Source organism: Suillus plorans, assembly GCF_016647745.1.
Source record: "Suillus plorans strain S12 chromosome Unknown HD556scaffold_87, whole genome shotgun sequence".
In the NCBI taxonomy this organism is placed as follows: domain Eukaryota; kingdom Fungi; phylum Basidiomycota; class Agaricomycetes; order Boletales; family Suillaceae; genus Suillus; species Suillus plorans.
The window spans coordinates 51,720-74,762 of record NW_024537471.1 but is presented as its reverse complement, the minus strand read 5'-3'; the positions used below and the strand labels follow the sequence as shown (position 1 = coordinate 74,762).

Here is a 23,043-nt window from a genome sequence, read left to right as displayed (position 1 = left end):
GACAATAACTCTGTTTTAAACAACTGTCTTCGAATTATGTAGACGGAAACACTACCTTCACCAGCCTGTTCTCGATAGTACGACCGCAAGGCAAATCGACTGGGTTGAAAACGTTACACTCCATGGTTGACTCGCTATCGAACTCGTGAGCGTCAGATGTGCTCTAGTACATGAGGGCGCGTTTTCCTCAAGGTTGAGTTGTCGCGGAGAGGTCACGGTTCTGGTGAGAACATGGACACGAATATGCTCCCGGGCTCAGGTACGAATCACGTGTTGAACTTGAAGGCTTGGAGTATGTCACGACCAGGTCACCATACCGCAGTTGCATCGGGGACAGGCCCTACTTAAGTTTTCTTTACACGGTCTGAGGCCTGAGGGAGTTCGACTAATGCAAAGAAGGTGTGACCAACTCGAACGTCGGCAGTACATCATACACGAGAATGCGTATATTATCTTGGATCAGTACAACAAATTATAGTGTTTCCCTTCATCAACCACTTAAATCCAGGGTAGCTTAAATAAATTAGGTCTACGACCGTGACTGCAAAACTTCGTAGTAAGCGGTATACTCGTCGGGTGTCATAAGTTCGGTATCTTCATCAGTGACTTCCGAAAATGGTTTCAAGACACCGTTAACTGCGAAGGCGGCACAATGATGAGGATACTAGAATCCTTCATGTAGAGAACGAAAACCCACCTAATACAGGGGTATCATCTGCCCCGTTTACCTCCATCATAGAATCAGTGATATCTGGTTCTAGTTCTGGGACATCGATTTTGGGCAACTTTGTCGCCGCAGCACCCTCGTCCTCTTTTGATCGGGACCGCTTCCTGTAATCATTTAGGGAATCTAGGTACTGCACAGAGGGTTTTTGATCATCCTCTTCCAACTCTTCGCTTCCGAGGCCAGATCTGGGCGTGTTCTGAGAGGAAACTGCATTAGAGGCCGCCAACGAGGCATAGTACTGATCGCAATCTGTATACCGTTAGATCATCATAATGATATAGAATTCACATCGCAAACGACGTACAATCCATTTCTTGGTTGATTTCTGGTTTCACATCTTCCGTCACTGCCGTTAGTTGAAGTAGACGCGGTTGAGTGCCGATAGTTCCAAGTCCTTTCAGAGCGTCGTCACTGGATACTGGCAGACCCTCGCCTTCTCTCGCCACAGCACGCGCACTCTCCTGCATGCCAAGAGCTGTCAGATCTCCGGTGATAGTACTCTTCAAATGCCATGCTGGCAGAGCGTTTTGCTGTCGTTTTGCCGCTGCCTCGGCATCTCGTTCCTGCCGTCTCGTTGCTTCGTCTTTGTCCATTGACATGACTATGCCAACACCATCTTCTTGTCTCCCACCAGGCCCAGATCCTGCTATTTTCAAACCTGACACCTGGCCAGTCTTTTGCTTTTCAACATCACCGACATTATTTTTGACCCAAGTAGGAACATCGAGCCTACAACATACTGCGTCAGGAAGGATATGCGATTGATGTACTGAGATACGCACGCTGGAAGGACCATAGACTCTGTTTTTCTCAATCCTTCGACAACAAACCGCATCTGGTGGTTGAACCTCTGCATCCGGTCCTGACTCCCCCTGACGTTCTCCGCGTTCTCATTCTCCACAACTTCTGCGCGGCAATCCTCGCACACAAATATTCCTCTCGAAAAATCCATTAGCTTGTCAACTTCTAATGTTGTGTACGACTTGCTACACTGAGGACAGATATAACCTTTGTTGTCAAGTTCCTTTAAACAGAAACATTTGTTTTAGTGAGTGACAGAAAAAAAATGAGTCTAAACCGACATTACGGAGACCCGAGTCTATGATTCTCCGCATTTCTGCAATGCGCCATTTAACGACATCGCAAAAGTGCTTGTAGTCAATGTAATAGTACTGTCTTCCGACAGACCTCTGAGCCCCTTCCTTGAGCTCGTTTTGGCGGTACCTTCAAGGTAAAATCAGATATGATTGCGGAGAAATAATCATGACTACACCTACACTTGCACCAGGCGGTCGTTCCCTAAAACAGCCATAAGTTTATTCAATTCTTTCGCCTGAAGGCCCATCCGCCCGGCCAGGTCGTCATCCTTGAGACTGGTGCCAAATTAGTGGTCATGGGTACACATCGTAGGTGAAAGGTTAACGGGCTCTGTTTCATCCACATTCTAGATACTTACACCGGATGACGGGCTAGCTGGTCCATGATGATAGTGAACTTTGGTTCATAGAATCCTCGGGAGACGTGTTGGACAAGAAGACGTAGCGACTCTTGGTCTTCTTTGGTCGCCATAGTGCTGTTTGAGCCCTCTGGAGTCTGCGACCGCGAGCGAGCTGAAGATTCTTAGAAGGCTGACTCAAGAGCTCAAGAGTCAACAACTGCTTAATAAGCGTGTGGGGTGGGTTACAACTTATACAGCAACTTGACAGTGGCTCTTGTTGTCACCACCATCTTGCCAGTAAGTAATTCGACGCACTGGCACACGTTCACGTCTTGGTCCAATTTGCGGTGAGATAGGCAAAGCTGGCTGATAATTATGCAGGATAAACCATCAATCTACCACATGCATGGAGCCTCCAATTAATGATCGAGAAGTGCATGTTTCTTTTCGCACCGTCTCTTCTCAGTTTTGTCTCAGATATTTTGTTCGTCCATCTACTCTATTGAAAATGTGGATGAATTACCAAACGGGTCACTACCATTCGTCCTCCCTCGAGTCGCCGAAATTGCGAATGTTGTATCCACTCATAATTATCGGCCTCCACACCCCTTTTCGTTCGTTCCTCTTCACATTATGTATACTGCAGTTGTTTTGTTAACGCCCCTTCTGCGCTTTCTCTCCCACACGTTTTACACCACGCATACTCTACGTGTCTGCATCGTGCAACATTAATGCAGAGTCAGCTCCGGCCTTGTTCAACTTCGACAAGGTCAATAAGTGCTATATTTGTACCTGCTTTACACGAATGTAAAAGTAGTTGTCCGTGTGCGAATGAATCCGCAACATGTTGTGAGTTCCCTCAAATTTAAATACACATCCTCTCTTTTGCATGTATTTCTCAATTTATCGGCACTTCTCAACGCAATGCCAGCACATTTAGTAAGGGTAGTAAATCATAATGTCTACCATCGCACCTACGTCGATTCGCAGCGTGTCATTGGAGCCATTTTGGCTTCTCCAGGAACGGGTTCCTTCAAGGTGCAGCTTGGTTGAGGTGCCTGCCGAGGCAGTCATAGAGCTGAAGAGAAAGCTCTTGTCGAATGCCTGTCCAGTCCACGAAGGACTAGTATCTCCGAGAATCCGGTGTACCCCATTCTATCTTATACACCGGTAAGCAGTTTCTCATTCTTAGCGTCTTTCGAGTGGTTGACACCCATCATTCAAGGCTGGTTTTCGGAGAATCTTTGGAAGTAAGACATCCTGCAATAAAGACTGCTTGCGTATAGCTTATGCAAACTTTGTGGCAGGTACAATACTCTTGCGCCTGTGATCGCCTTGAGCTAACCGTGGCCAGATACGACGCTCACACCCCTCAGTATTTCACGTGGGTCGAGCGGAACCTTGGCCAGTGCGCATTAGCGCTTCTCAAGCATTACAAAGATCCTGAATCAGAGGTTCTCTCCCGCACGTTCTATGCCGTCAGTGCAAAGTTGAACTACACTCAATTTGCATCTTCCTCCAGCAGGGTATGTGATCAAAACGCAGGAATCTGTTGATCTAATCTTCCTGCTACCGTCAGCGCTGGGGGAGCCAGTATCATTTGTGTCCTCTGCGACCACTGGAATGCAGGTTTGTATATACTTTCTCTGATATAGTACATGTATTCACATGTTGCACAGGAAATGGACGACATGGTTGGTATCGTAACTCGTTCAGCATGATTAAAACCTTGATGCTGATAGATTTTGATAGTACGATTTTCTGTCCGAGTTTGGACTATACCCGGATACCGTTATCTCTGACCCACGATTAATCAATGTAGGAGTGAAGTTCCATACTATGGAGGGAATTTCTCAGGAAATTAAAGGCAGATATGTTCGAATCTTAACAAAGATCGTTTTTTGCACTCCTTGTTGATTCGTTCTCAAGACCAATCTATGATTTAGCTTGCACTAGCGCATAGGTTTGATAACTTTGATTACACCCGCGCAAGTCAAATGACATCCTTACACCCGAACAGTCAACATTATGATGAACGCTCAAGTAAGCATGATTCGGTTAGAGGGGTGTAAAAATATGACACAAGACGCCGTCGTAGCCGACTTGACATCGGGTTAGGAACTCAGTACTCAACGTCCAACATATGTCGGGTTGATCAGAAGTAGTTCAAAGTTGGTTCCGAATCCCACACGAACGCTTCTATGCAATGCATTGGTGAGATATATGTCCGGAAAATATTTCTCCATGCGGCAGCCTGCCGATTCCTCGGCGCTCAGCCTTGTGGTCGCATTACATATTAATGGTTTCGCCAAGCAGGTGTAATATGTCGATGTCATGTCAGGGGTGTCTATGTCACTCCGTAACCAATTTTCAGGGCTCAAGGACTGGTGAATGATGCTCAAACATTGACGACGACGAGGTTCTCCTCCTGTTGAAGTATAGGTTTAATTTGTCCATGCAAACATGCGTCCAAGATACCGTGAAATGGAAATGAAGGTTGTAACACTACACTATCATAGTCCTGCACGATATACAGTAGAGTCGTGAGCTACTGCTGTAGCAACTCACATGAGTCATGGTATACATACACTGCATAAACAAAACAATTACATAAAATACCTTCAAAATATCCTCTGAGGTGATCCTACCGCATTTAGGTGACGCATTCAGGCTCATATGCACGACATCCAACAACTTCCAGAAACTTGGCGCGCTCTGCCTCCCGACGGCACACAAGACTGTTGCCAGTACCCATACACTTCCCTTCAGCACAACCACCTGAAGTGTGCAATGTAAATCCTATACTTGCTCCAAGAGCTCGTGAGGGATCTGCGAGACATGCGTGACCATTATCTCGCCGTAGACGTGGTAGAAGCAGCGGAAGAGTCGAAGGGTTGGCAGCATAATCATAGATACGGGTGCGCTGGGCACAAGATAATGAAGGAGCGAGGACCGCAAGGATGTGGAGGCGTAACTCCATAGGGAGATCGTAAAATGGAAACGATTCGCTGGCCAAATCACTGGTAGAGTGTTTGTTCGTGGATGAAAGAGAAGCTTTCGACCGAAGAATGAGTGTCCGGGAGTACTTTAAAAGACTCAATGCCTCCGTCTCCACTTGTCTTTTCCAATAAGCGTTTCGCCGGTGAAGTACCCGATGAAGAGCACGTTCCGCGTCCTTCCATGACACCTCCGCTTCAGAGGATAACAAATGTTCTGATTGTTGAATGTGAGAGTTGTCATTCGGAATTTCTGTGCCTGCTAGTTGGTTCGCGTACACTTCCACGTTCATGAGTGACCAGTTACCCATCTCGATCGCGCGAATAACTTCCCATACGCCCTTGATCCCTAGGCTGTTGCCACTACATTTGAGAGTGTGCAGGGAATACGCTCCGCCGGTATGGCCCGATGAAATCCACTCTGCGAGTCCATATGCACAGCGGGCAGTCAGTCCCATGGCGTTGACATGCAACTCCCGAAGGCGGGGTGCCCTCAGGTGACGCAAGAAGATCTCAACGACACCATCGCCAAGCTTATGGTTTCCCGTGAGCGAAAGGAACTCTAGTCGAGAGTGGTTTACTGTGGTTGCAAACCAGGCTAGAACATCAGCATCAGGCCCTATCGTGTTCTATTACGATAGCGTTCATCCACCTTGCGAGACCGGAAGATGGATGATTACTGACGTTTGCGAGCCACAATGTCTTCAGTACTACTTCATCCCCATTCACATAGTCCGCAATGTCGCGCAAACCCCGACAGCTTATATCATTATCATTGAGATGAATTTCCGATATCGAACTGCGATGTCGTGAGGCCGCCGGAGACTTGAGGAACGCAAAGAGTGCAGATACACCGTCATCCCCTAGTCGGTTGTTATTTAGCTTGAGCTTGGTGATTGACCGCGAGGAGTTGAGCTGAGAAATGATGTTGTGTGCACCTGTTCTAAACATTTAGATTTTTGTTCCGTTCAACTGGTAGAACCCCGCAGGATTCACGGACCTTGAATGCCTTCAAGAATCTCTTTAGATACTATGATAGAGCGGGAGGTGGGGATCGAAATTGCCATGAGGATAACGGCGAGTAAGGGGGCACTTAGCAGCCGCAGGGAAGAAACAATCAACCTGACAACTCAATATTTAATATTAGGGCTTTGGCTCGGATCCACTTCAAACTTCATTTTCAAACACGAGCTATCATCGCTATATGGCATATCAACTGACATCGCTTCTGTCGAAATATGCCTATCCGGTCAAAGATTTATATTCCGAGAAATACACATGTCACACATACTCCAGCTTCTCTTCCTCCACAAAGGTTTAGGCAAATGCAACCTTGCAGACACGTAGTGGTAAGTTAAATCTCACAACGTGTCGCAAGATTGCAGAATTGATGTCCACAGTTCCTACTGTAAAACCTTCACCTGATCCCAATGCCCCACGAGCCAGTCCTCAGCCATATCATGCTAACTGCAACCTCTCAAGGGTTGAATTCATCCAAGTCGACTCTCATCCATTCAAATTCAGACTAATCGAATTGACTAGTCTTCTTGACCACTGAGTCCTGTGTTAGAGTCTCTGACGAACAAAAGTTGATGTCGCGAACTTTCTCGATGTCTGGGACAAAACATGTATGTCCCCCTCTCTCTTCAATTTCATTCATGAATTCACTGGCCTTTAAGCTAAGTCCGGTCGAATTTGACCACTTCTTGTTATCCTTACAACGTCACTTGAGAGCTGATGGCAACCGCGACTATCTCGAGTTCAAATTTACGTGCCGCGCTGTCAACTACGCCACATCAATGAAAATTGACGCAAACTGGACAGGGAAGAAATAACTTCAATCGGGGCATCATCTCGGTCGTTTTGGTTGTAGTCGCCGCTCAATAAAGTGATGTTTTACCTGTAAAGCATGCTTCTCCTTAACAGACGTGTTGATAATCAGGACTGCCAACGACGAGATACAGCTTAGCTCACATTCTTCTCAGCGCCGATGGCCACATGCCCGTTCTTTTCGGAAACGCTACAAGGTCCGGTGAGATGACATTTCAATACTCTAAACAGTACGTTATAGCATTATTCATAAATGATCGCTTGATGATAAAATATTCAGTCCTTGACAGCACCGACAAGTGTAATCCTTTGCTCCCCAGTATCCACAGTTCGGTTATTGAAAAGCTCGTCACTTCAAGAGCGGTACATCAATATCCCTCATCTCACCCCACACCCATATCTCAGTGTCTGCCACCCGAAGATGATTCGCCTGCGGATTTGGAAAACCATAGTGCACTAAAATAGCGCATTACTTTTTAGAGGAACAAAATGCCGACTTCCAGGGCCAAATTACCTGCAGTAAAAGGTAATGTACTAATGGTTGATTGCTATGCGAATCTGACCCAAATGGTGTTTGACTGTCATGATGACCCGTACCTCACTGCTGGTTCGTCTAGTGTATCTGCACGATTGTGCGGCGCCCTGTGGCGAAAACTAGGTACCAGCAGGGTAATATCACACGTAATGAAAAAGACCTCGAAAACCTCGAGGACTGACAATTGGTACATAGCACCAGAGTCAGTGGAAATTGCTCAACCCCAGCATCAAATACTGCCCTATATATCCTTCAAGTACACTACTTATTAGTACCTCAATAAGCTTTGCCATGACCAAGCTGCTGCCAGTGTTGCCTCGTAGCTCCGTTTCTTTTCTTCAGTCACTCTTTAGTAATCCTCTTACTTGTCGTTGTCTTCCCGCTGGATAAACGCGAGCCCTTCGCGTCGCGTATGTTTTCGTGCCTCTAGCACAGGGCTCATAACCTATGCGCTAGCAAATGATTGGTCAGTACGTATTGTATCCAGGCAATAGTTTGGACGATGTAACCCAAATGTGTACCGTAAGTGATTAGCTAAGGTGGTCAAGGGGATCGTTTAGCCTAGTCAGCCAATTAAAAATCGTTAATCGTGCGGAAGCGTCATATGGTATGGAAGTCAGGAAGGGCCTCTACAACGCATGGCGTCGAGGGTGAATCAAATAGTGTATGAGAATGGAGAATGGTAAGGAAGCATCCAACAGAATCCAACATGAACTTATTAGTCAGTTGGTTTGTCTTCGTCTCAGCGGCATTTTATATGCGTGTGATCACAACTTTCCAAGGATGTTGAACCTCGAACGACGGCCACGAGCTTGACGGCCCTCATGTCCTTCACATTTCTACTCTTGACACTCCTCTATTATGTCATCATGACCAGCTTCAAGTGTTGATTGAGGAGCCTCTGGCGCGCGATGAAAATGGTCACCAGTAGCGCTTCTAGCATAGATTCTTGGAGGTGGCGTTGTGCTCTGAGGACGTTCGAGGTCCCGGGGCTCTTCGACCACTTCAAATAAATCAGACAATATGGGCTCCGTGTCGGTGGCTACCGCTGCACTGTGTGATCCATGCTTGGACAAGATGATTGTCGTGGTTGGGAGAACATCAGAATTCCGTGGTGCATTGGCCGGTATTTCAACCATCCCTTCTGATGTAGAGCTTGGCAATGTGTCAAAGTGCACGGATAATGGGGCACCACCGGGCTCGCGGTGAGCCTCCGTGGTAGATTGGTCCTGGAAATCTGTCTGGGTATTTTCTCGGATCTGTTGCAAAGAGCCTATGCGTGACAGAACACCTGGGTTGATGTGTGAATCCGATGATGGCTGAATGAAGTTGCCAGCATGTGGTTGCTGAGGTGCATGTACGGAAGCCGAGTGGTGGCCTAGCCGAACATGGGGGATGGGGGAGTTGGGGCGATTTTCGTGGTTGTCTGGTTCTGAATCAGGTAACGTTGTAACATAATGGGTGCGCATTGCAACTTGATCCGCATCGGCAGAGGGGCCAACAAGGTCGATTTGGCCGAGCGCAATGACTTGCTTCCAAGCGCTAGCCAGACGAGACAACAGTTCCTGGGTGATATTTCCAAACAACCGCCAGATTAGCCGCCACGACCATATTGCTTCGTCCCTCGTGAGAATGATGCTGCTTAAAATCATCACGAATACGACCAGTGTCACAGAACCAACGATGCTTCTGGAAGTTTTATCTCCAGCCGTCCACCAATCGATCGAGAATGCCGCAAAGAAGAAGGCCATGCTAACATATTGATATTAGGGCCTCTGCCTATTACATTAGGGTGCAGACTCACCCCCACATCAGCAATGCCTTTGGGAGGCTATAAATTATAGCCAGCTTTTCCAGTCCGTGCTTTCTGTTGTGAAGTCTTCCTAAAAATTCTGCCTGAACAAACTGCTATGAGACATGTTTCAGTAATACGGTTGAATATACTGACCGCTTCCGTGGCTGTATTTTGTCCAGAAGTTCGATCATGTGAGACAAAGAACAGGCCGACGACTATGCTCCCCAAGCTCGTCACCAAGGACATGTAGCTTGCCATTTGAATGGCATCTCTACCGCCTCTATCAACAGTGGTGATGGCGAGAAACCCGACGTTGGCATTGAGTAAGACAGTGGCCTGGCTCGACAATGATCACATGAAAGTCAATAACAGTGAAAAGCTGGTCTTACTAAGAGGTTAGAGTCCTGAAGTTGCCCTTTGAATTTTAAGCAGAATTCCCGCCACCGTGCTTCGTAAGTAACTTCGTCCACAAAAATCTTGTGCAGTTCTTGAACTTGAGCCACGGGGTCAAGGAACAGAAGGGGTGCGAGAATGATCATCAACGGTGATGGTTTATATGACCAACCATGGACCGATTGTTCAAATATCAGCCTCACACAGTCTTCACCGTGATAATTCACAAATCGATTATGAACTTCAAAATGACCGTGAATTACAGTTAGATGTGTAAATGAGAAAGCACTGACTGAACGTATACATGATGCGGCCTTAAATGATGATCAACATCAGGAATAGAATAGATCGGACTCAGGCTGAAGCCTCACCAATGACAATAGCAGCGTGACCTCGTCGCATACTCGGATGCGCAGGGGCAGTCTGAGTGGTATAGACTATGAAAAAATGGGATTAGCATATGGCGCCCGTAAGGAGGTATCAAAGTAGCATACCTTTGATTTTGTCAACCACAGAAAGATGATCCTTGAGTTCGATGGCGTCAAACGCCGCACAAGACTGCAGCGATGTTAAGTGGTCTACTCATTGCGACCATATGCATCAATCAAATTATCAGATCGAGGAGAGCACTGACCACATGTCGCATGTACCAACATATCATTGAGTTCATCGACAATGTCTTGTGTAACCGGACACAAACTAGGAAAATAATCCCAATGTTTCCTACATTGTATGTCAATTTACTTGCATATGACCTAGAATTTCATTAGGAATGGGACAGCAAGGTAAATATGCCGTGCGAACCTTTACCGGAACACACACCAGTATTGTGCTTCAACGGCAAGCCCTGGTTATGAGAAAAGGACAAATTGTCAGATCTGGTTCTCCTTAGAACTATTAGCTACCCACATATATGTGAGAGGTTGTTGATGCCTTTACATTCTTCGATAATATCTTCGGGATTAAAGTCATCTAGCCAAAAGAGGCATCTGTCGCGGTGATTGGCGAAATAATAGCAACAGATGACAGAGTCGCCACCAAAGGTCTTGGGCTCAACCACAAGGTCCACCTGCCCCATGTCGAGTGAGAGGTTCCCGTCCTCGATGGCCTGCTGGAGTTCGTCCAGCAGATGGTGCATGAAATATTCGATGTCATCGCATATATCTGGTTCACAAACATTCATATCTGTGAATGTTCTCTGCGCATTATAGCTCCAAATCAGATGTCAGTCGTCAATAATTCATTAATTTGATGCACCGTTTCTTGGTTCACAAAATAACGAGCGCCTTCTGGGTGCACAAACGCAGTCCATCCTTCGGGCACACCCATGCTTGAAAAAGTTGAGGTGCGGCGACTGAAAGTCATAAAATGACTTACTCAGGTGCAGCCAATGTCAAAGCAGAGATGGTAAAGCCGGTGACCTTGTACTCTCTTTGGAAAGGTCAGCTGTTGGGTAAACGCAAGAAGGCAGACTAATGTTTACCGGAAACGGCACCTGCCATACCTCTTGACATCATCCGGAACCATAGAGCTTAGCTGCGGGCCGTCATAGACCACGACGACCTCTGAGCCAGGTACCTGCTCATTGTTGCCGGGGGGAGCAGTGTAATGCACATGATGATCTAAACCGTGACCTGGTATCGGCACAGCCTGGGCAGACGAATCCAATGGGGTATAAACCGTATTCCGAGATCCGTGGTGTACATCGGCGATACTGTAGATGCTACTCGGGCGAGACGGGTGAGAATGGACAGTTCCCGTGTGTGCTCGATATGCAGCTTGTCGGGCTTCCGAACCAGCAATTGATCGTGTAAAGGAGTGACCGGTGCTCACCGAAACACGACTACTGGACGCGTGTAGGGAATAGGGCATACCAGGCGCCAAATGCCTCATGGATGGCGTGCGCATTGTATTCAAAGAATGAGCATCGTCCGTGTATCCTCGTGGTCGTGAATGTATCGTGGACACTTCACGGTGGTCAGAAAGGTGCGAAGGACCTGGACTGCCGGACTCCTGCAATGCGCCGTCCTTGGGGAATGTCTTGCTTTTCACAAAACTCTCTTCCATACGCAGAGACAGGTGTGAACTTGACACAGAGCCTTGATGGAGCCCATCTGTGTGAGTGGCACTAGTGTATCCTATCGTTGTTGGATTAGGGTCCAACGGAGGGATCCCTGTACTCTTTCGTAAAGGTAAATGGGATCCTGTGTAAGGATCGTCTGAGGGCGATGGTGGCTCTCCAGTTTCCTGCCCCATTTGACCAGGCGGCAGAAGACTCGGGCAAACACATGAACCCTCTCCTTTGATATCTTCTTGAGATCGCGGGGGCACCCCGCTGGCAAAACGAGTGATCAATCTCCGATCACCGAGCCTCAAATGACGTGCTACAAAACGATGCAGTGAAGACAAGACAACGAAGAATAAACTTGCAGAGCGACGTGCAAGCCGTGAAAGACATTTCTTCAATATGTTGAGAATGTGGGTGAAATGATCTGTGATCATGGCGGGCTATTGCACAGTAGTACAGTAGCAAGTGGGGGAGGGAAAGAAAAGAACAGGCCATCATGCCACATTTATCCAACGCCACAGCCTCAAGGCGCTTATTACGCATTGCTGTACTGGAGCTTCGAGAAACAAGTAAAATTTATCTCATGAACATGTAAATCGGAGTGGTCCATCAGAAACGCAACCTTAGCATGGCAGCGAGAGTGTTGCAGGGGAAGCGAGGACGAGGATACTGTGCAATGTGATATTAAGTGCCTGGTGTGATGAAGGAACATAAATGGCGTGGGAGGATAATACTAGGATGTCACAAACCCTGGTTAGCGCTCGCATATTTCTATGGAAGGCTATCAAGAGGCTTCTTAGGCCCGATTGTCCGAAGAGAAATCCATCACGTTTTGAATGCCAAGCATGTCGCAAAAAGCGGTAGTCTGAGGATTAGTGTACCAAGGTGCTGCATAACCAATGTCAGTGAATATATATCTAGACGAATTAGTACTCTCACGTTGTTGATTCTTTTGAGCTCCTTCACTTCCAGGACCAGGGGCGCTCTGCACGAATGTCTGGCAATCCAAAATGGTTCGGATGCCAGGTAGAGGGACATCGGAAGAATTTGCTTCGTTATTATGCACATTAGACTGGACCCACACCATCTCTTCAGCAACCATCGCACGAGCTGTTGCTTCATCGGGATAATCTGCTTGACGCCGCCTCGTGGAGAAGAATGGGTGAAAAGCGCGTGATATTGCCAGCCATTCCGGATCGAAGGTTAACTTCGGCATGCAGCGTTGTCCAGGCATGGTAGATTCATCCGATGTGGTAGGCACATCGATGACCTATATTAGAAATTATCGGAACCATGTCCTATCGACACAAAGCCACATACCTCCATAAATTCTCGTTTTGGAAGGCATTTATCCAATGCGAGGAAGTTCGTCATAGATGGCTGTGGCCGATAAGCAACGGGAGGCGATTGTATAACTTCCTCTTCTTCCTCTTCTAGGGTTATTTCATCAGGATTGTGGGAACTCGTTTGCAAACGAGAATCTTCAATTGGAGGTTTCTGAGATTCAACTGCATCGAAATCATCATCTGCAATTGCTATTTCATCTGGGTTTTGTGGTGGCGAAGTAGTGGGCAGAGAATTTGACCCAGTACCGGATTGTTCATGCTGTACGGTAGCCTGAAAGCGAACATGCAAGTGCGCTGAAAACCACCATTTTGGTTTCAGTGTCCGCAAGAGCCCCATTAAAGGAGGGGAACCCAGGTTGCCCGTCTGTACATCCTGTCTGAAAAATGGTTTGCGGCGAAGGAGGCCCTGAGTGTCACCATGTCGCTCGATGTATTGTGGCCAATCATGAGAAAGGAAGATATCCGGGGAGGATAGCTGTGATGTATCCAATGTGAGATCAAGAACTCACAAAGACTAAAATTCACGCACCAAAGACAGACGACGAACGTTAAATTCCCTGATGTGATATATGCTTCGCATGGTGCCATGATCGTAAGGTAATCTTTCGTAAAAACCTGCGTGTGTTTAATGTGGAGTATCCGAGAACATGATTGGAGAATCACCTAGACTGAAATCATTACTTTTGAAAATTCCAGACGCACCGGCGATACGAATACCGTTCACTTGGATGCATCCGGCATGCCCAAGGAAGTATATGTTTGGTGCAAGCCACCCACCATGATACCTGTGAGAGTAAATAAGGGTACAGGTAGCGCGCGGAGCGGATGCGTACAGTTCTGACATGTAATTCGATGCCTCGTGATTCCCGCCTATTACGATGGTAAGCACCGGAGCAGTCTTTTCTCCTGTATAGTATCTAGAGAAAAGTGGATCAATGCATGTTTATGTCAACTAGGTATTGGCACGTACTTGTGGAAATCACCTAGCTGCTTATACTTCTGCGGGACAGCCATGCATTGCATGTCTCTGTGATTGCGAATAGCTTGAAAGTCCCCGCACATGAGAAGTAAATCCACAATATAGTTGTGCCTGGCCTCTAGATCGCGTAGGTGCTGGTAGATCGCGTTCAGTGCGCCATGGCTGCATCCCTCCACTGCAATCTATTAGAATGAGTCAGTGGATAATTACTATGACAAGTGGCAAAACTCGACCTTCATGGCTTGAAAGAAAGTGAAGGCTCCTTCTTTGAGATTGACCAAGTATTCTGAAACGATTATCTTCCTTTCCTCTATGAGGTCACGATGAGACTAAGTCACTCAGAAGGTCTGTGGCTGTGCAACTCTTTTTGTTCATGGTAGACTCAAGTACATAGTAAGGAGGATGAGTATATCTAATTAACTGAGCATGAATTCGTACTACTTATGGTTAAATATCAGTGAAATTCGGACCAACGATTGACAGAAATCACTGAAAAAAAAGTTCGGTGTCCGTAGAATGATCATGCATGGTATCGATATTGATGGACCTGTCAACGCGTTCCGTCTCAGACAACGACACTGATTGACGCCAGACCTGGGGAGTTGATTTGAAGAATAAATGGCTCGCATCCTGCGGTTCTCATAATGTATCGGCATGAATCAATGCATTTCAAGGACCACAAAGCAACAAATTAGCTATAAAAATTAAAATAGGCCACTCGCATGTACGCCCGTTTATGTTACCAGTTCCTCCTTCCTACTAACCTGCTGATTATGATATACACTGCCTGGCTAACCACCTGAGAACTTCGCGAGAGTTTCGACCATGTTTGCGATCTGTACGCAATCGGTAACCTAGACATAACACACAAATAAGTGCACAATAGGGAGCAACGCGCGTCGCTGCCATTGTATAGGATATATTGTCAGAAAGATGCACAAGAGCAACTGAGTTGGACAGTTGCGAGAGGCATGCCACATGTGTACTCGATTCGTGACTGCCCACAAGATCGCCAGACCAACCGAGACCGGACTCAGAATTAATGTGCCATATCCTCGATGTCTTCACACAAGCTCGATAGAGACGAATCGGTCCAAAGTCTCTGAATGTAGATAATTGAGGAATTCCAGAGGGAAGACTCCCATGGGGAAGACAGATGTATTTTCGGCTGGGAATCGGGATTCGAAATAACGGGGGCCAAACAAAACCCAAACCGAAAACTTTCGAAGGAATGTAATTGTGAGGCTGTTGCAAAGCTGTACATGTTCAACTTGAACCTGAATTGTTTCGAGCGTATGATTCTGGTATATTCTGATGGAATATCAGGCCTAGGATCCGACGGACAAGCCCGGTGAGTACAACGAGATAGCGCCTTCAATAGATTGACTCTCACCCGGGTTACCGTCTCCGCTCTCAGAAGTATGTAAACCACAGTGGAAAATGCGATCGTGTCTCCCTCGACCATCTCCTACTTATTATCATGCACTTCAGGCTATCTTCCCAGAAAATTCGACATCATTATGACGATGATCCGGCCACTGTTCGTTCTGTCAATCATCAGCGCTTGAAGAGCGTCAGCGCTAGACTTGCATCAACCATTGGTGAGTACTGAGCGCTTTTTGTTCATCGCTTCTCCATGGTCCGAATAGCCGCTGACGTTTTGGAAGCTGCAAGGAATATTATCAATGCTATACAGCGCCGTGAGATTGTCCATAGATTGGATATCGGCAACAGTTCAATGGGCGATGAGGGTTGCGTACAGCTTTTCAACTTTCTAGACTCTCCTGCTGGTCGAACATGCAAAAACAGCCTCACCGAGCTGTACCTCACAAGGAACGGTATAGGTGGAAAGGGTCTACTTGCTGTATCAAAGTTCATCAGGGACAATGATGTGCTCAGGGAACTGTGTCTGTCCGGTGTGAGTACGGAAACCTCTGGTACTATCCTGTTAAAGTCTCTCAAATTGACACTTTCCTCGTGCTTAACGCAGAACCCATTATCGACCGATGCGGATGTCATCGCACAATTTACCACTGCACTGAACAGCTCGAGACTGTGCACGCTCCAGCTGATCCATAACGGCACTCTCTCTGACACCTTCATTCGCGCATTCCTTCCCAGCCTCAACGCACGGTATCTGCGTCAACTCGGCCTTTCTGCCACCAATATTACCCGCGTTGTGGTCCCTACCATCATTGAATATGTCGCGTCGCCGCGTTGCAAACTGGACCAATTGCAGTGCAACGCGAACAGCCTGACACTGCCCGGTGCGCGTGAAATCATCAACGCTATCGAGCATGAGAATTACAGCCTTTTCAAGGTCAATCTTGATGACCTGCATATTGATGAGTATGATGGCGACGGCGAGGAGCGCACTCTTGCGTGGCAAGAGGGTTGGCGGATTTTAAACAATACATCCCAGAGGAACTTGACGAAAAAAATCCGGGTGAAAAAGCAAGCTGTCGCGCTGCTGCTGTACAGCCGTGCATTGTTCCTTCGGTCGGGCAAGCGGGACCTACACGGCGGTGCTCTTCTTGACTTTGATTCTGTTTCCGCCCTCAATCGACTTTCCGCAGGTGTCAAGTCAAATATCATTTCCGCGCCCTCGATGTTCTTCCAACTGCCTGAGGAAATACAGCAGGAAGTCATCGCCTTACTAGCACCGGATCTATCTCACCGGCAGCGTATCCGCGTTGTTGCATTTGGCGCAGATTTTCGCACGCTTCCACAACTGGATGAACCACGTCTTGAACCAGCGAATGCGGTACATCTCCCGGCGTTCATGCGAGCAAGTGTCAGCCGGCAGACTGGTGCCACCTCCAAAGTACCACATGAAGGTTCGTGGAAACCTCCAGCGTGGTGGGAGTGTGCGTGCCCTGAGGAGAAGCGTAGACATTGCCGAACTCTCCACCGCTGGGAGAGAGAGAGGCGAGATGTGTGGCTGACGCATGTTGGATGCGACGTTTGGGAACCTGAATTTGCCATGCGAGACGCAGAACTTTGATCGCGACTGGTTCGGACTCGTTTCTGCTCCTGGGACTTGTTAACATCTCAACGATCGTAAGCAAGCCGTCATTGCGCACCGATATTTACGTAATTTGTGTCTGTGCGTCTGCCATCCAACTGCCGTCCTGTACGTCCAAGTCTCATGGTATATCTATGCTCTACAGCTCTTGAGATAAGCTGTGCGCTGCTGTGTCTTTTATGCAAAGTACATAAAATTCAAGTTTGCTTCTCGCTATCCTCTTCATTCCCCTTGAATCTCTGACTCGACCGAGTTACCCAGTTCTAGGACCTTAAATTATTGCGCTCGACAGCATATACTATCCAGCAGCCGGTATATTTGACTCAGCATCCTGAGCCCAAGCCTATCAGTCTTCAGCCTCGTTCATCAGTGATCAGTCTAAATGCCGGGTGACGTTCCTGCCAAGCCTGAAGGAATACAAAGGGCACTCCTTATTGCTGTGGAAAGGGTATCCGGTTTCCCCAACCTCCCTCAAGCGCACATAGATGTGATAAAAATGAGAGACTTTCTTGTAAAGTGTATGTATGTTTTATGATGGAAAATATCGTCGAATTAATTTGTTGCTGCAGTTCGTGGCTACCGCCCAGAGAACATTGTCACTATGATGCATCATAAGAGTGTTTCGCCAAAGTTATATCCCAGTAAAGCAAACATGGTAAGCATCCTGAATTACGTATTTTCCATGACCTATCTAATCGTAAAGCACAGCTGCGTGAGATTGACATTATGGTCAAACTCACATCCCAATACGACCGGATGTTTTTCTATTGTAAGCAAGCTCTTACGTTAACGCAAAGCGCTAATGATTGATAATCCATCAGACACCGGTCATGGCGATCAAGTGACTTGTAAACACAACTCTGAATCCGACAACAAAGATGAAGGTAGCGTTCCAGCCTCTTTGCTTTAAGCTTTGTTAAAATATTCCATAAAGCCATCCTTACCTACACGGGAAAGCGCATCATTGATAATGTAAGCTCCATATCATGATCATCGTCTGGTTCGTGATGCTGAACGACTCCAAGATATTGAAAGAGCATATCGTTGATCCATTGCCTCAAGGCGCCAAGCTTTTCGTGCGTGTTCCTATTGGATCTCTAAGTCCTACTAACGATGTTGTCTGGTAAACAGGCGTTGTGGGATTGTTGCCACTCTCACACAGTGCTGGGTGCGTAGGTCTAAAGTTCGTGTTCGTTTTTGCACTAATGCAAGCTTCAAAGATTTGGAGCATTCCAACTGCAACGGGTTATGGCGGAGGCCCCTCAAAGTCTTGTCAGGTGAGAGATATATTGTATTGTGTCTTTGAGTCGATACTGATGATTTCAGGTCTGGCAAGGAAAACCAAGACCCTCGGTGGGTATTTTTTTACTCTGTTCGTCATCACATTAATGTTCGCCCCACAGGAAAGAGGCTCAGTTCCAGCATCTCGATGGATAGTTGGGAAGGCCGTTTCTCGTCAAAGGACGACTCTCAATCAAGAAATGTATCATCGGGAACTGATGGCATGGACATCTGCAGAGTGTCCTCTCCTGACTCATACGTACCTCCATGTTCATTCAATTGCCCTATGACGCCCCCCGAGAACCAAGCCATGGCCTGTGTCGTGCGTTTTTCTCTTACTGATGTATCCTGATATATTCTAAAGTTGATCCCCCCCTAAGGTTTCCTTATCTGCATGCAAGGATGATGAGTTGGCATATGACGACAACGTTACGGGTGAAACTGTGACAAAGGTAGGACACAATCTTCTAAGTATTTTCAGCCTGACTGATGTTCGCTTAGTTCTTCATCGAGTACCTCGGTGAGAAGCATATTCAGAGAAAGAGAACCATAGAACTCATCCTCTTTAGAACGTAATCCCAGACCTTCTTATCGCGAGCTACTCTCCCACATACGGTGAGTGTCACTTTCCTGTCTTCTGCGTTGCGCTGATGAGAATATCACAGGGAAAAGGTCTATGACATTACTCGCAGACGTATACAGGCGATAAAACCGACAGGCGAGACAACTTACCACCCGCATCTACAGAGACTATCGGAAAATGAAGTCTCAATCGAGGATTGGCGCAAATGCGATCCCCATGACCATAGCGATGACGGGAATGACACTTCCACTTTGAGCTCTCAGCAGCCTTCGGTGGGTTCGCTGTTTCTTCATCCTGTTCGCCATACTTACCCTGTTTTTTGTGCAGTATTCGAGTCACTACCGCCTGGTGAGTATATTAACGTGGCTTGTGTACTTAGTGTCATGCTCATGTTCGTGTGATCCAGGATATGTCGCAAATCGTTGAATTATGAAGCACAAGACGGACTGTATTACGCTACTACGGTGGTTGATGACATTTACTTTATGATTAATTTAGTATTAACTTGTTCGGGAGGACCTCCAGAGGTCTTTCCCTTCTCACATCCTGGCTTCGAGCAGATATATCACCACTGTTCACAACTTATCATTTCCACGACAATGCAATGCTACCCTACATTAATAGTCATACATACTAGAACCTGACCTTTTATATTCTACTTAACAACTTGCATGTTCTGATTCATATTGCCGCCACAACTCTTGTTCGAGTATTATGAGTCGTGATGTCAGGCAGCGACGAACCCCCAGCCGTCACATTGAGTAATCGAGTTGTAGCAACTGCCTCTGGGATTGATATAGTGGATGTAAAGCCGTAAACATGGGTAGCAAAACCTAGTGATGAAAAATGGCGAGCAGCAAGCGGAATAAGTTCATGAGCATGAGTAAGTATATTAGAGGTGTGTGGTTGAGGCGCAGCTACTCCTACAGGCAGCATGTGCAAGGACGAAAAGCCGCAATGCTAGCGCTGCCGGCACGCATCATCCGAGTGGAGAACAGAAAATTACTTATGACTTATATAAGCAATCGTATCAGTAGCCAATTTTATATTATCGTTTATTAAAATACGTTGACGCGTCTTTCGCGCGAGTCCGCAGTAACTTCAAGCCTCGAACTTGTCACATGCGGTACTTCCTGGCTTGCTACGGCTGACTGGTCTTTCAAAAATTCATTAAAGTGATGAGCGACGTGCACTACAAATTTACAAAGATCAATCAGCCTCTATGATAGTAACCATCGATCTCATCCAGGATTGGTCTACAAAGAAATGGTTAAATGACTAGCGGGTGGTGTCCATCTGGCGACACGCAGGAGAGGAGACGCCAGATTTGCCCCGTACAGTGTGAGTTGATTGGTCTCAACATCTTACAGACTTGCTTTATCTTCACATGACAATTGCAGGTATCGCATGCATTATGCCAGCGCACATTGACGGCCGCCTAGCTACTTATTTGTGCATTGTGCACCTATGAGGTCATTCAGGTGCCTTGGAACTTCGCCGCAGCGGTAGGCTCGGACTCGGATGTTACCTGTAGTAGTGTGGAGTAACCGGCCCGCGAAACAAATGTTATTCTTGCATAAGAGATGTGAGCAATCGTCCAAATGTTGCTGATTTTGCACTGATCGGTTACTGGGTCTTGCAAAGTCCCGTCCTGATTCCATTTCTCGGGCCCAGGATGAGCCTATCCCCATCAACAGGTGATTTTGGCGGCTGCCGCTTACTATGCCTGACAGTCAGTATACTCGTCATTGGATAAAGCAGAACGGAGTAAGGCTCCTGGACTTTACTTGCGCCCCGATTATCGGACAAGAAATGATCGTACTCCATATGACGGGGTATCGCAACACGACACAAACAATCTGAGGCTACTTAAGGCGTCGAGGTGCAGAATAGAATGAACATCCCCCATTCTCTACTTCACTCATTCATACCTGCAATGTCAACATCACCTCGCATAGTTGCGGTGTTTGGAGCTACCGGAACTCAAGGCATGCTGATGTTGTTCGTGCTCAAGTGTCTGGCTAACCACAATCATCAGGCTCATCCGTGGTACAGGCCCTATTAGCAGATGGTACATTCGTACCGCGTGCAATCACCCGAAACTGCAGTTCGGAGAAAGCGTTGAAACTAAAGAGTCTTGGTGCCGAGGTTGCACAAGCCGATTTGTGGGACATCGACTCGTTGAAGCAAGCCCTGTCTGGTGTTGAAGCTGTCTATGGAGTATGTCACGCTTGCTCCATTTCCCTCCGAGGACCTGACTTATCGCTACCTGTTTTAACAGGTCACCGACTATTATGATCCCAAGAACGTCGCTCAAGGTCACAACAGCGAAATGCTACTTGGCAAGAATCTCGTTGACGCTGCTAAAGCGACGGATGTCAAGTACTTCATTTGGAGGTAAATCTGGTTGTTCCCTCTTGTGATTTTGGCTTCAATGCGTACCTTCCGCAGTTCTCTTCCGCACTGTACAAGGGTATCTAACGGGAAGTATGCAAATGTTTACCACTTCGACAGTAGGTCTTAATTTGTTCAGCGAAGCGACACGGGTTAATTATAAAATTGTCAGACAAAGCCAACGTGGATGACTATCTCCGAGAATCCGGCGTACCCCATTCTATCTTATACACCGGTAAGCAGGTTTTCATTTTCGGCGTCTTTCAAGTAGTTGACACCCATCATTCAAGGCTGGTTTTCGGAGAATCTCTGGAAGTAAGACATCCTGCAATAAAGCTTTCCTACGCATAGCTGATGCAAACTTTGTGGCAGGTACAATATTCTTGCGCCCGTGCCGGATTCCGATCGCCTGGAACTGACCGTGGCCAGATATGACGCTCAATCTCCCCAGTATTTTACGTGGGTCGAGCGGGACCTTGGCCAGTGCGCATTAGCGCTTCTCAAGCACTACAAAGATCCTGAATCAGAGGTTCTCTCCCGCACGTTCTATGCCGTCAGTGCAAAGTTGAACTACACTCAATTTGCATCGATCCTCCAGCAGGGTATGTGATCAAAACGCAGGAATTTGTTGATCTAATCTTCCTGCTACCGTCAGCGCTGGGGAAGCCGGTGTCTTTTGTGTCCTCACAGACTACGGGAATGCAGGTCTGCAAATATTTTCTTTCTCTAATGTAGTCCATGTGCTCACATGTTGCGCAGGAAATGGACGACATGGTCGGTATTGTTCGGTATGATTGAAATCTTGATGCTGATGATATTTTGTTAGTATGTTTTTCAGTCCGAATTTGGACTATACCCGGATACCGCTATCCCTGATCCACGATTAATCAATTTAGGAGTAAAGTTCCATACTATGGAGGGATTTATTCAGGAAATTAAAGGCAGATATGCTTGAATCTTATCTCGAACAAAGATCGTTGTTTGCTTGTCAGTTATTCGTTACCAAGACCAATTTATGATTGATCATGCAATCTGTCCCTGATGAAACGCACATGGCTATCCACAGTACCCAAGTTCAGACCATGTTCTTTCGTTCGGGACTGTCATATGTCATTCTTTGCTGTATGTACAGCCAAGTACAGCAATCAGGTGTGAACTTCCAGTACTGCAGTCCGTCTTTCTGATTTGCTTATAGTTGCAGTACTAGCAAATACTGCACCATGATCATTGCATAAATCCTTCTCATACATTATCTTTGTATATTTGAACCCTTTAGGCTTTCGCTTTGCAGGTTGTATGGCGAGTTACAGTCAAACCTTGGCAAGCCGGATCTACTAGTAGATGATTCCGTAATTGCTTTTTAGAAGTTTGACGTTCCATCAGAACCGGCCACTAGGACCGGTCTGACGTTACACCTCATAGTGACGGCTGTGCTCTAGTAATTGTGAGCTCAACACTGCTCAGCGCTCAGCGCTCAGTCATGTGCCTTGCTTGGGAAAATGACGGCCGACTCATTCGTGGGTGCTGTGACTGTCATATATCTCTAATCTCTTATAATCACAGATGGTTGGTTTGCTCGATCTGATACTTCCGATACCTACCACACATCACCGGTCTGATCTCGTCCTACTTGTCATCGATCACTTTTTTGTA

At 46.8% G+C, this 23,043-nt stretch overlaps 8 protein-coding genes across 8 annotated transcripts; 4 read left to right on the top strand and 4 right to left on the bottom strand.

Moving 5' to 3' along the window:
- Window positions 1-236: 236 nt before the first annotated feature.
- On the bottom strand, window positions 237-2,375 carry HD556DRAFT_1412719 (TFIIE alpha subunit-domain-containing protein). Its single transcript, XM_041304217.1, has 7 exons — window positions 2,184-2,375; window positions 2,005-2,100; window positions 1,810-1,951; window positions 1,510-1,751; window positions 1,032-1,456; window positions 698-976; window positions 237-636 (listed from the first exon to the last, which is right to left on the bottom strand). Exons 1-7 carry the CDS (start codon window positions 2,294-2,296, stop codon window positions 530-532), a joined length of 1,404 nt encoding a protein of 467 aa, XP_041154239.1. The 5' UTR covers window positions 2,297-2,375; the 3' UTR covers window positions 237-529.
- A 640-nt stretch (window positions 2,376-3,015) lies between these two features.
- HD556DRAFT_1539393 (uncharacterized protein) lies at window positions 3,016-4,545 on the top strand. The gene is given in 8 exon segments (XM_041309715.1): window positions 3,016-3,104; window positions 3,156-3,335; window positions 3,391-3,415; window positions 3,473-3,691; window positions 3,711-3,794; window positions 3,845-3,859; window positions 3,918-4,208; window positions 4,264-4,545. The coding sequence occupies 7 exon segments, from the start codon at window positions 3,055-3,057 to the stop codon at window positions 4,080-4,082; spliced, it is 738 nt and encodes a 245-aa protein (XP_041154238.1). The 5' UTR covers window positions 3,016-3,054; the 3' UTR covers window positions 4,083-4,208; window positions 4,264-4,545.
- On the bottom strand, window positions 4,546-6,270 carry HD556DRAFT_1412709 (uncharacterized protein). The gene is made up of 3 exons (XM_041304216.1): window positions 6,162-6,270; window positions 5,846-6,099; window positions 4,546-5,790 (listed from the first exon to the last, which is right to left on the bottom strand). Exons 1-3 carry the CDS (start codon window positions 6,226-6,228, stop codon window positions 4,819-4,821), a joined length of 1,293 nt encoding a protein of 430 aa, XP_041154237.1. The 5' UTR covers window positions 6,229-6,270; the 3' UTR covers window positions 4,546-4,818.
- A 1,811-nt stretch (window positions 6,271-8,081) lies between these two features.
- Window positions 8,082-12,368, bottom strand: HD556DRAFT_1008956 (uncharacterized protein). Its single transcript, XM_041295863.1, has 13 exons — window positions 11,198-12,368; window positions 11,092-11,145; window positions 10,972-11,044; window positions 10,624-10,912; window positions 10,537-10,561; window positions 10,349-10,437; window positions 10,209-10,292; window positions 10,086-10,151; window positions 10,008-10,028; window positions 9,711-9,955; window positions 9,475-9,657; window positions 9,331-9,422; window positions 8,082-9,278 (listed from the first exon to the last, which is right to left on the bottom strand). The coding sequence occupies exons 1-13, from the start codon at window positions 12,214-12,216 to the stop codon at window positions 8,366-8,368; spliced, it is 3,153 nt and encodes a 1,050-aa protein (XP_041154236.1). The 5' UTR covers window positions 12,217-12,368; the 3' UTR covers window positions 8,082-8,365.
- On the bottom strand, window positions 12,250-14,483 carry HD556DRAFT_1412697 (lariat debranching enzyme, C-terminal domain-containing protein). Its single transcript, XM_041304215.1, has 9 exons — window positions 14,341-14,483; window positions 14,099-14,289; window positions 13,962-14,045; window positions 13,792-13,913; window positions 13,658-13,743; window positions 13,103-13,603; window positions 12,722-13,052; window positions 12,532-12,670; window positions 12,250-12,474 (listed from the first exon to the last, which is right to left on the bottom strand). Exons 1-8 carry the CDS (start codon window positions 14,344-14,346, stop codon window positions 12,579-12,581), a joined length of 1,413 nt encoding a protein of 470 aa, XP_041154235.1. The 5' UTR covers window positions 14,347-14,483; the 3' UTR covers window positions 12,250-12,474; window positions 12,532-12,578.
- An 834-nt stretch (window positions 14,484-15,317) lies between these two features.
- HD556DRAFT_1008919 (uncharacterized protein) lies at window positions 15,318-17,345 on the top strand. Its single transcript, XM_041295862.1, has 4 exons — window positions 15,318-15,458; window positions 15,525-15,708; window positions 15,775-17,213; window positions 17,278-17,345. Exons 2-3 carry the CDS (start codon window positions 15,588-15,590, stop codon window positions 17,109-17,111), a joined length of 1,458 nt encoding a protein of 485 aa, XP_041154234.1. The 5' UTR covers window positions 15,318-15,458; window positions 15,525-15,587; the 3' UTR covers window positions 17,112-17,213; window positions 17,278-17,345.
- On the top strand, window positions 17,346-18,520 carry HD556DRAFT_1009277 (caspase domain-containing protein). Its single transcript, XM_041295864.1, has 8 exons — window positions 17,346-17,650; window positions 17,702-17,787; window positions 17,841-17,901; window positions 17,954-18,016; window positions 18,067-18,104; window positions 18,158-18,208; window positions 18,264-18,300; window positions 18,353-18,520. The coding sequence occupies exons 1-8, from the start codon at window positions 17,515-17,517 to the stop codon at window positions 18,436-18,438; spliced, it is 558 nt and encodes a 185-aa protein (XP_041154233.1). The 5' UTR covers window positions 17,346-17,514; the 3' UTR covers window positions 18,439-18,520.
- Window positions 18,521-20,932: 2,412 nt separating this feature from the next.
- Window positions 20,933-22,345, top strand: HD556DRAFT_1449325 (uncharacterized protein; the record flags this gene model as incomplete). Its single annotated transcript, XM_041307581.1, has 10 exons — window positions 20,933-21,001; window positions 21,052-21,216; window positions 21,278-21,393; window positions 21,448-21,509; window positions 21,563-21,625; window positions 21,681-21,705; window positions 21,763-21,992; window positions 22,046-22,095; window positions 22,150-22,164; window positions 22,217-22,345. 10 exons carry the CDS (start codon window positions 20,933-20,935, stop codon window positions 22,343-22,345), a joined length of 924 nt encoding a protein of 307 aa, XP_041154232.1.
- Between the last annotated feature and the right edge of the window lie 698 nt (window positions 22,346-23,043).

Bases quoted from the DNA above. Each gene is read 5' to 3' on its own strand.
- HD556DRAFT_1008956 (XM_041295863.1), bottom strand. From the start codon at position 12,216: ATGATCACAGATCATTTCACCCACATTCTCAACATATTGAAGAAATGT. The intron at 11,146-11,197 runs GTAAACATTAGT...ACCTTTCCAAAG, and splicing joins TATGGCAGGTGCCGTTTCCG to AGAGTACAAGGTCACCGGCT. The intron at 11,045-11,091 runs GTAAGTCATTTT...AACTTTTTCAAG, and splicing joins TTGACATTGGCTGCACCTGA to CATGGGTGTGCCCGAAGGAT.
- HD556DRAFT_1412709 (XM_041304216.1), bottom strand. From the start codon at position 6,228: ATGGCAATTTCGATCCCCACCTCCCGCTCTATCATAGTATCTAAAGAG. The intron at 6,100-6,161 runs GTCCGTGAATCC...TGTTTAGAACAG, and splicing joins GATTCTTGAAGGCATTCAAG to GTGCACACAACATCATTTCT. The intron at 5,791-5,845 runs GTCAGTAATCAT...CTATCGTAATAG, and splicing joins AGACATTGTGGCTCGCAAAC to AACACGATAGGGCCTGATGC.
- HD556DRAFT_1009277 (XM_041295864.1), top strand. From the start codon at position 17,515: ATGCCGGGTGACGTTCCTGCCAAGCCTGAAGGAATACAAAGGGCACTC. The intron at 17,651-17,701 runs GTATGTATGTTT...TTGTTGCTGCAG, and splicing joins GAGAGACTTTCTTGTAAAGT to TTCGTGGCTACCGCCCAGAG. The intron at 18,105-18,157 runs GTAAGCTCCATA...AACGACTCCAAG, and splicing joins GAAAGCGCATCATTGATAAT to ATATTGAAAGAGCATATCGT.
- HD556DRAFT_1412697 (XM_041304215.1), bottom strand. The intron at 13,053-13,102 runs GTATGTGGCTTT...TTTCTAATATAG, and splicing joins CAAAACGAGAATTTATGGAG to GTCATCGATGTGCCTACCAC. The intron at 12,671-12,721 runs GTGAGAGTACTA...TTGGTTATGCAG, and splicing joins AGCTCAAAAGAATCAACAAC to CACCTTGGTACACTAATCCT.
- HD556DRAFT_1412719 (XM_041304217.1), bottom strand. From the start codon at position 2,296: ATGGCGACCAAAGAAGACCAAGAGTCGCTACGTCTTCTTGTCCAACAC. The intron at 2,101-2,183 runs GTAAGTATCTAG...ATTTGGCACCAG, and splicing joins CAGCTAGCCCGTCATCCGGT to TCTCAAGGATGACGACCTGG. The intron at 1,457-1,509 runs GTGCGTATCTCA...AGTATGTTGTAG, and splicing joins GAGTCTATGGTCCTTCCAGC to GCTCGATGTTCCTACTTGGG.
- HD556DRAFT_1539393 (XM_041309715.1), top strand. From the start codon at position 3,055: ATGTATTTCTCAATTTATCGGCACTTCTCAACGCAATGCCAGCACATT. The intron at 3,105-3,155 runs GTAAGGGTAGTA...GTCGATTCGCAG, and splicing joins ACGCAATGCCAGCACATTTA to CGTGTCATTGGAGCCATTTT. The intron at 3,336-3,390 runs GTAAGCAGTTTC...CCATCATTCAAG, and splicing joins CCATTCTATCTTATACACCG to GCTGGTTTTCGGAGAATCTT.
- HD556DRAFT_1008919 (XM_041295862.1), top strand. From the start codon at position 15,588: ATGCACTTCAGGCTATCTTCCCAGAAAATTCGACATCATTATGACGAT. The intron at 15,709-15,774 runs GTGAGTACTGAG...ACGTTTTGGAAG, and splicing joins TAGACTTGCATCAACCATTG to CTGCAAGGAATATTATCAAT.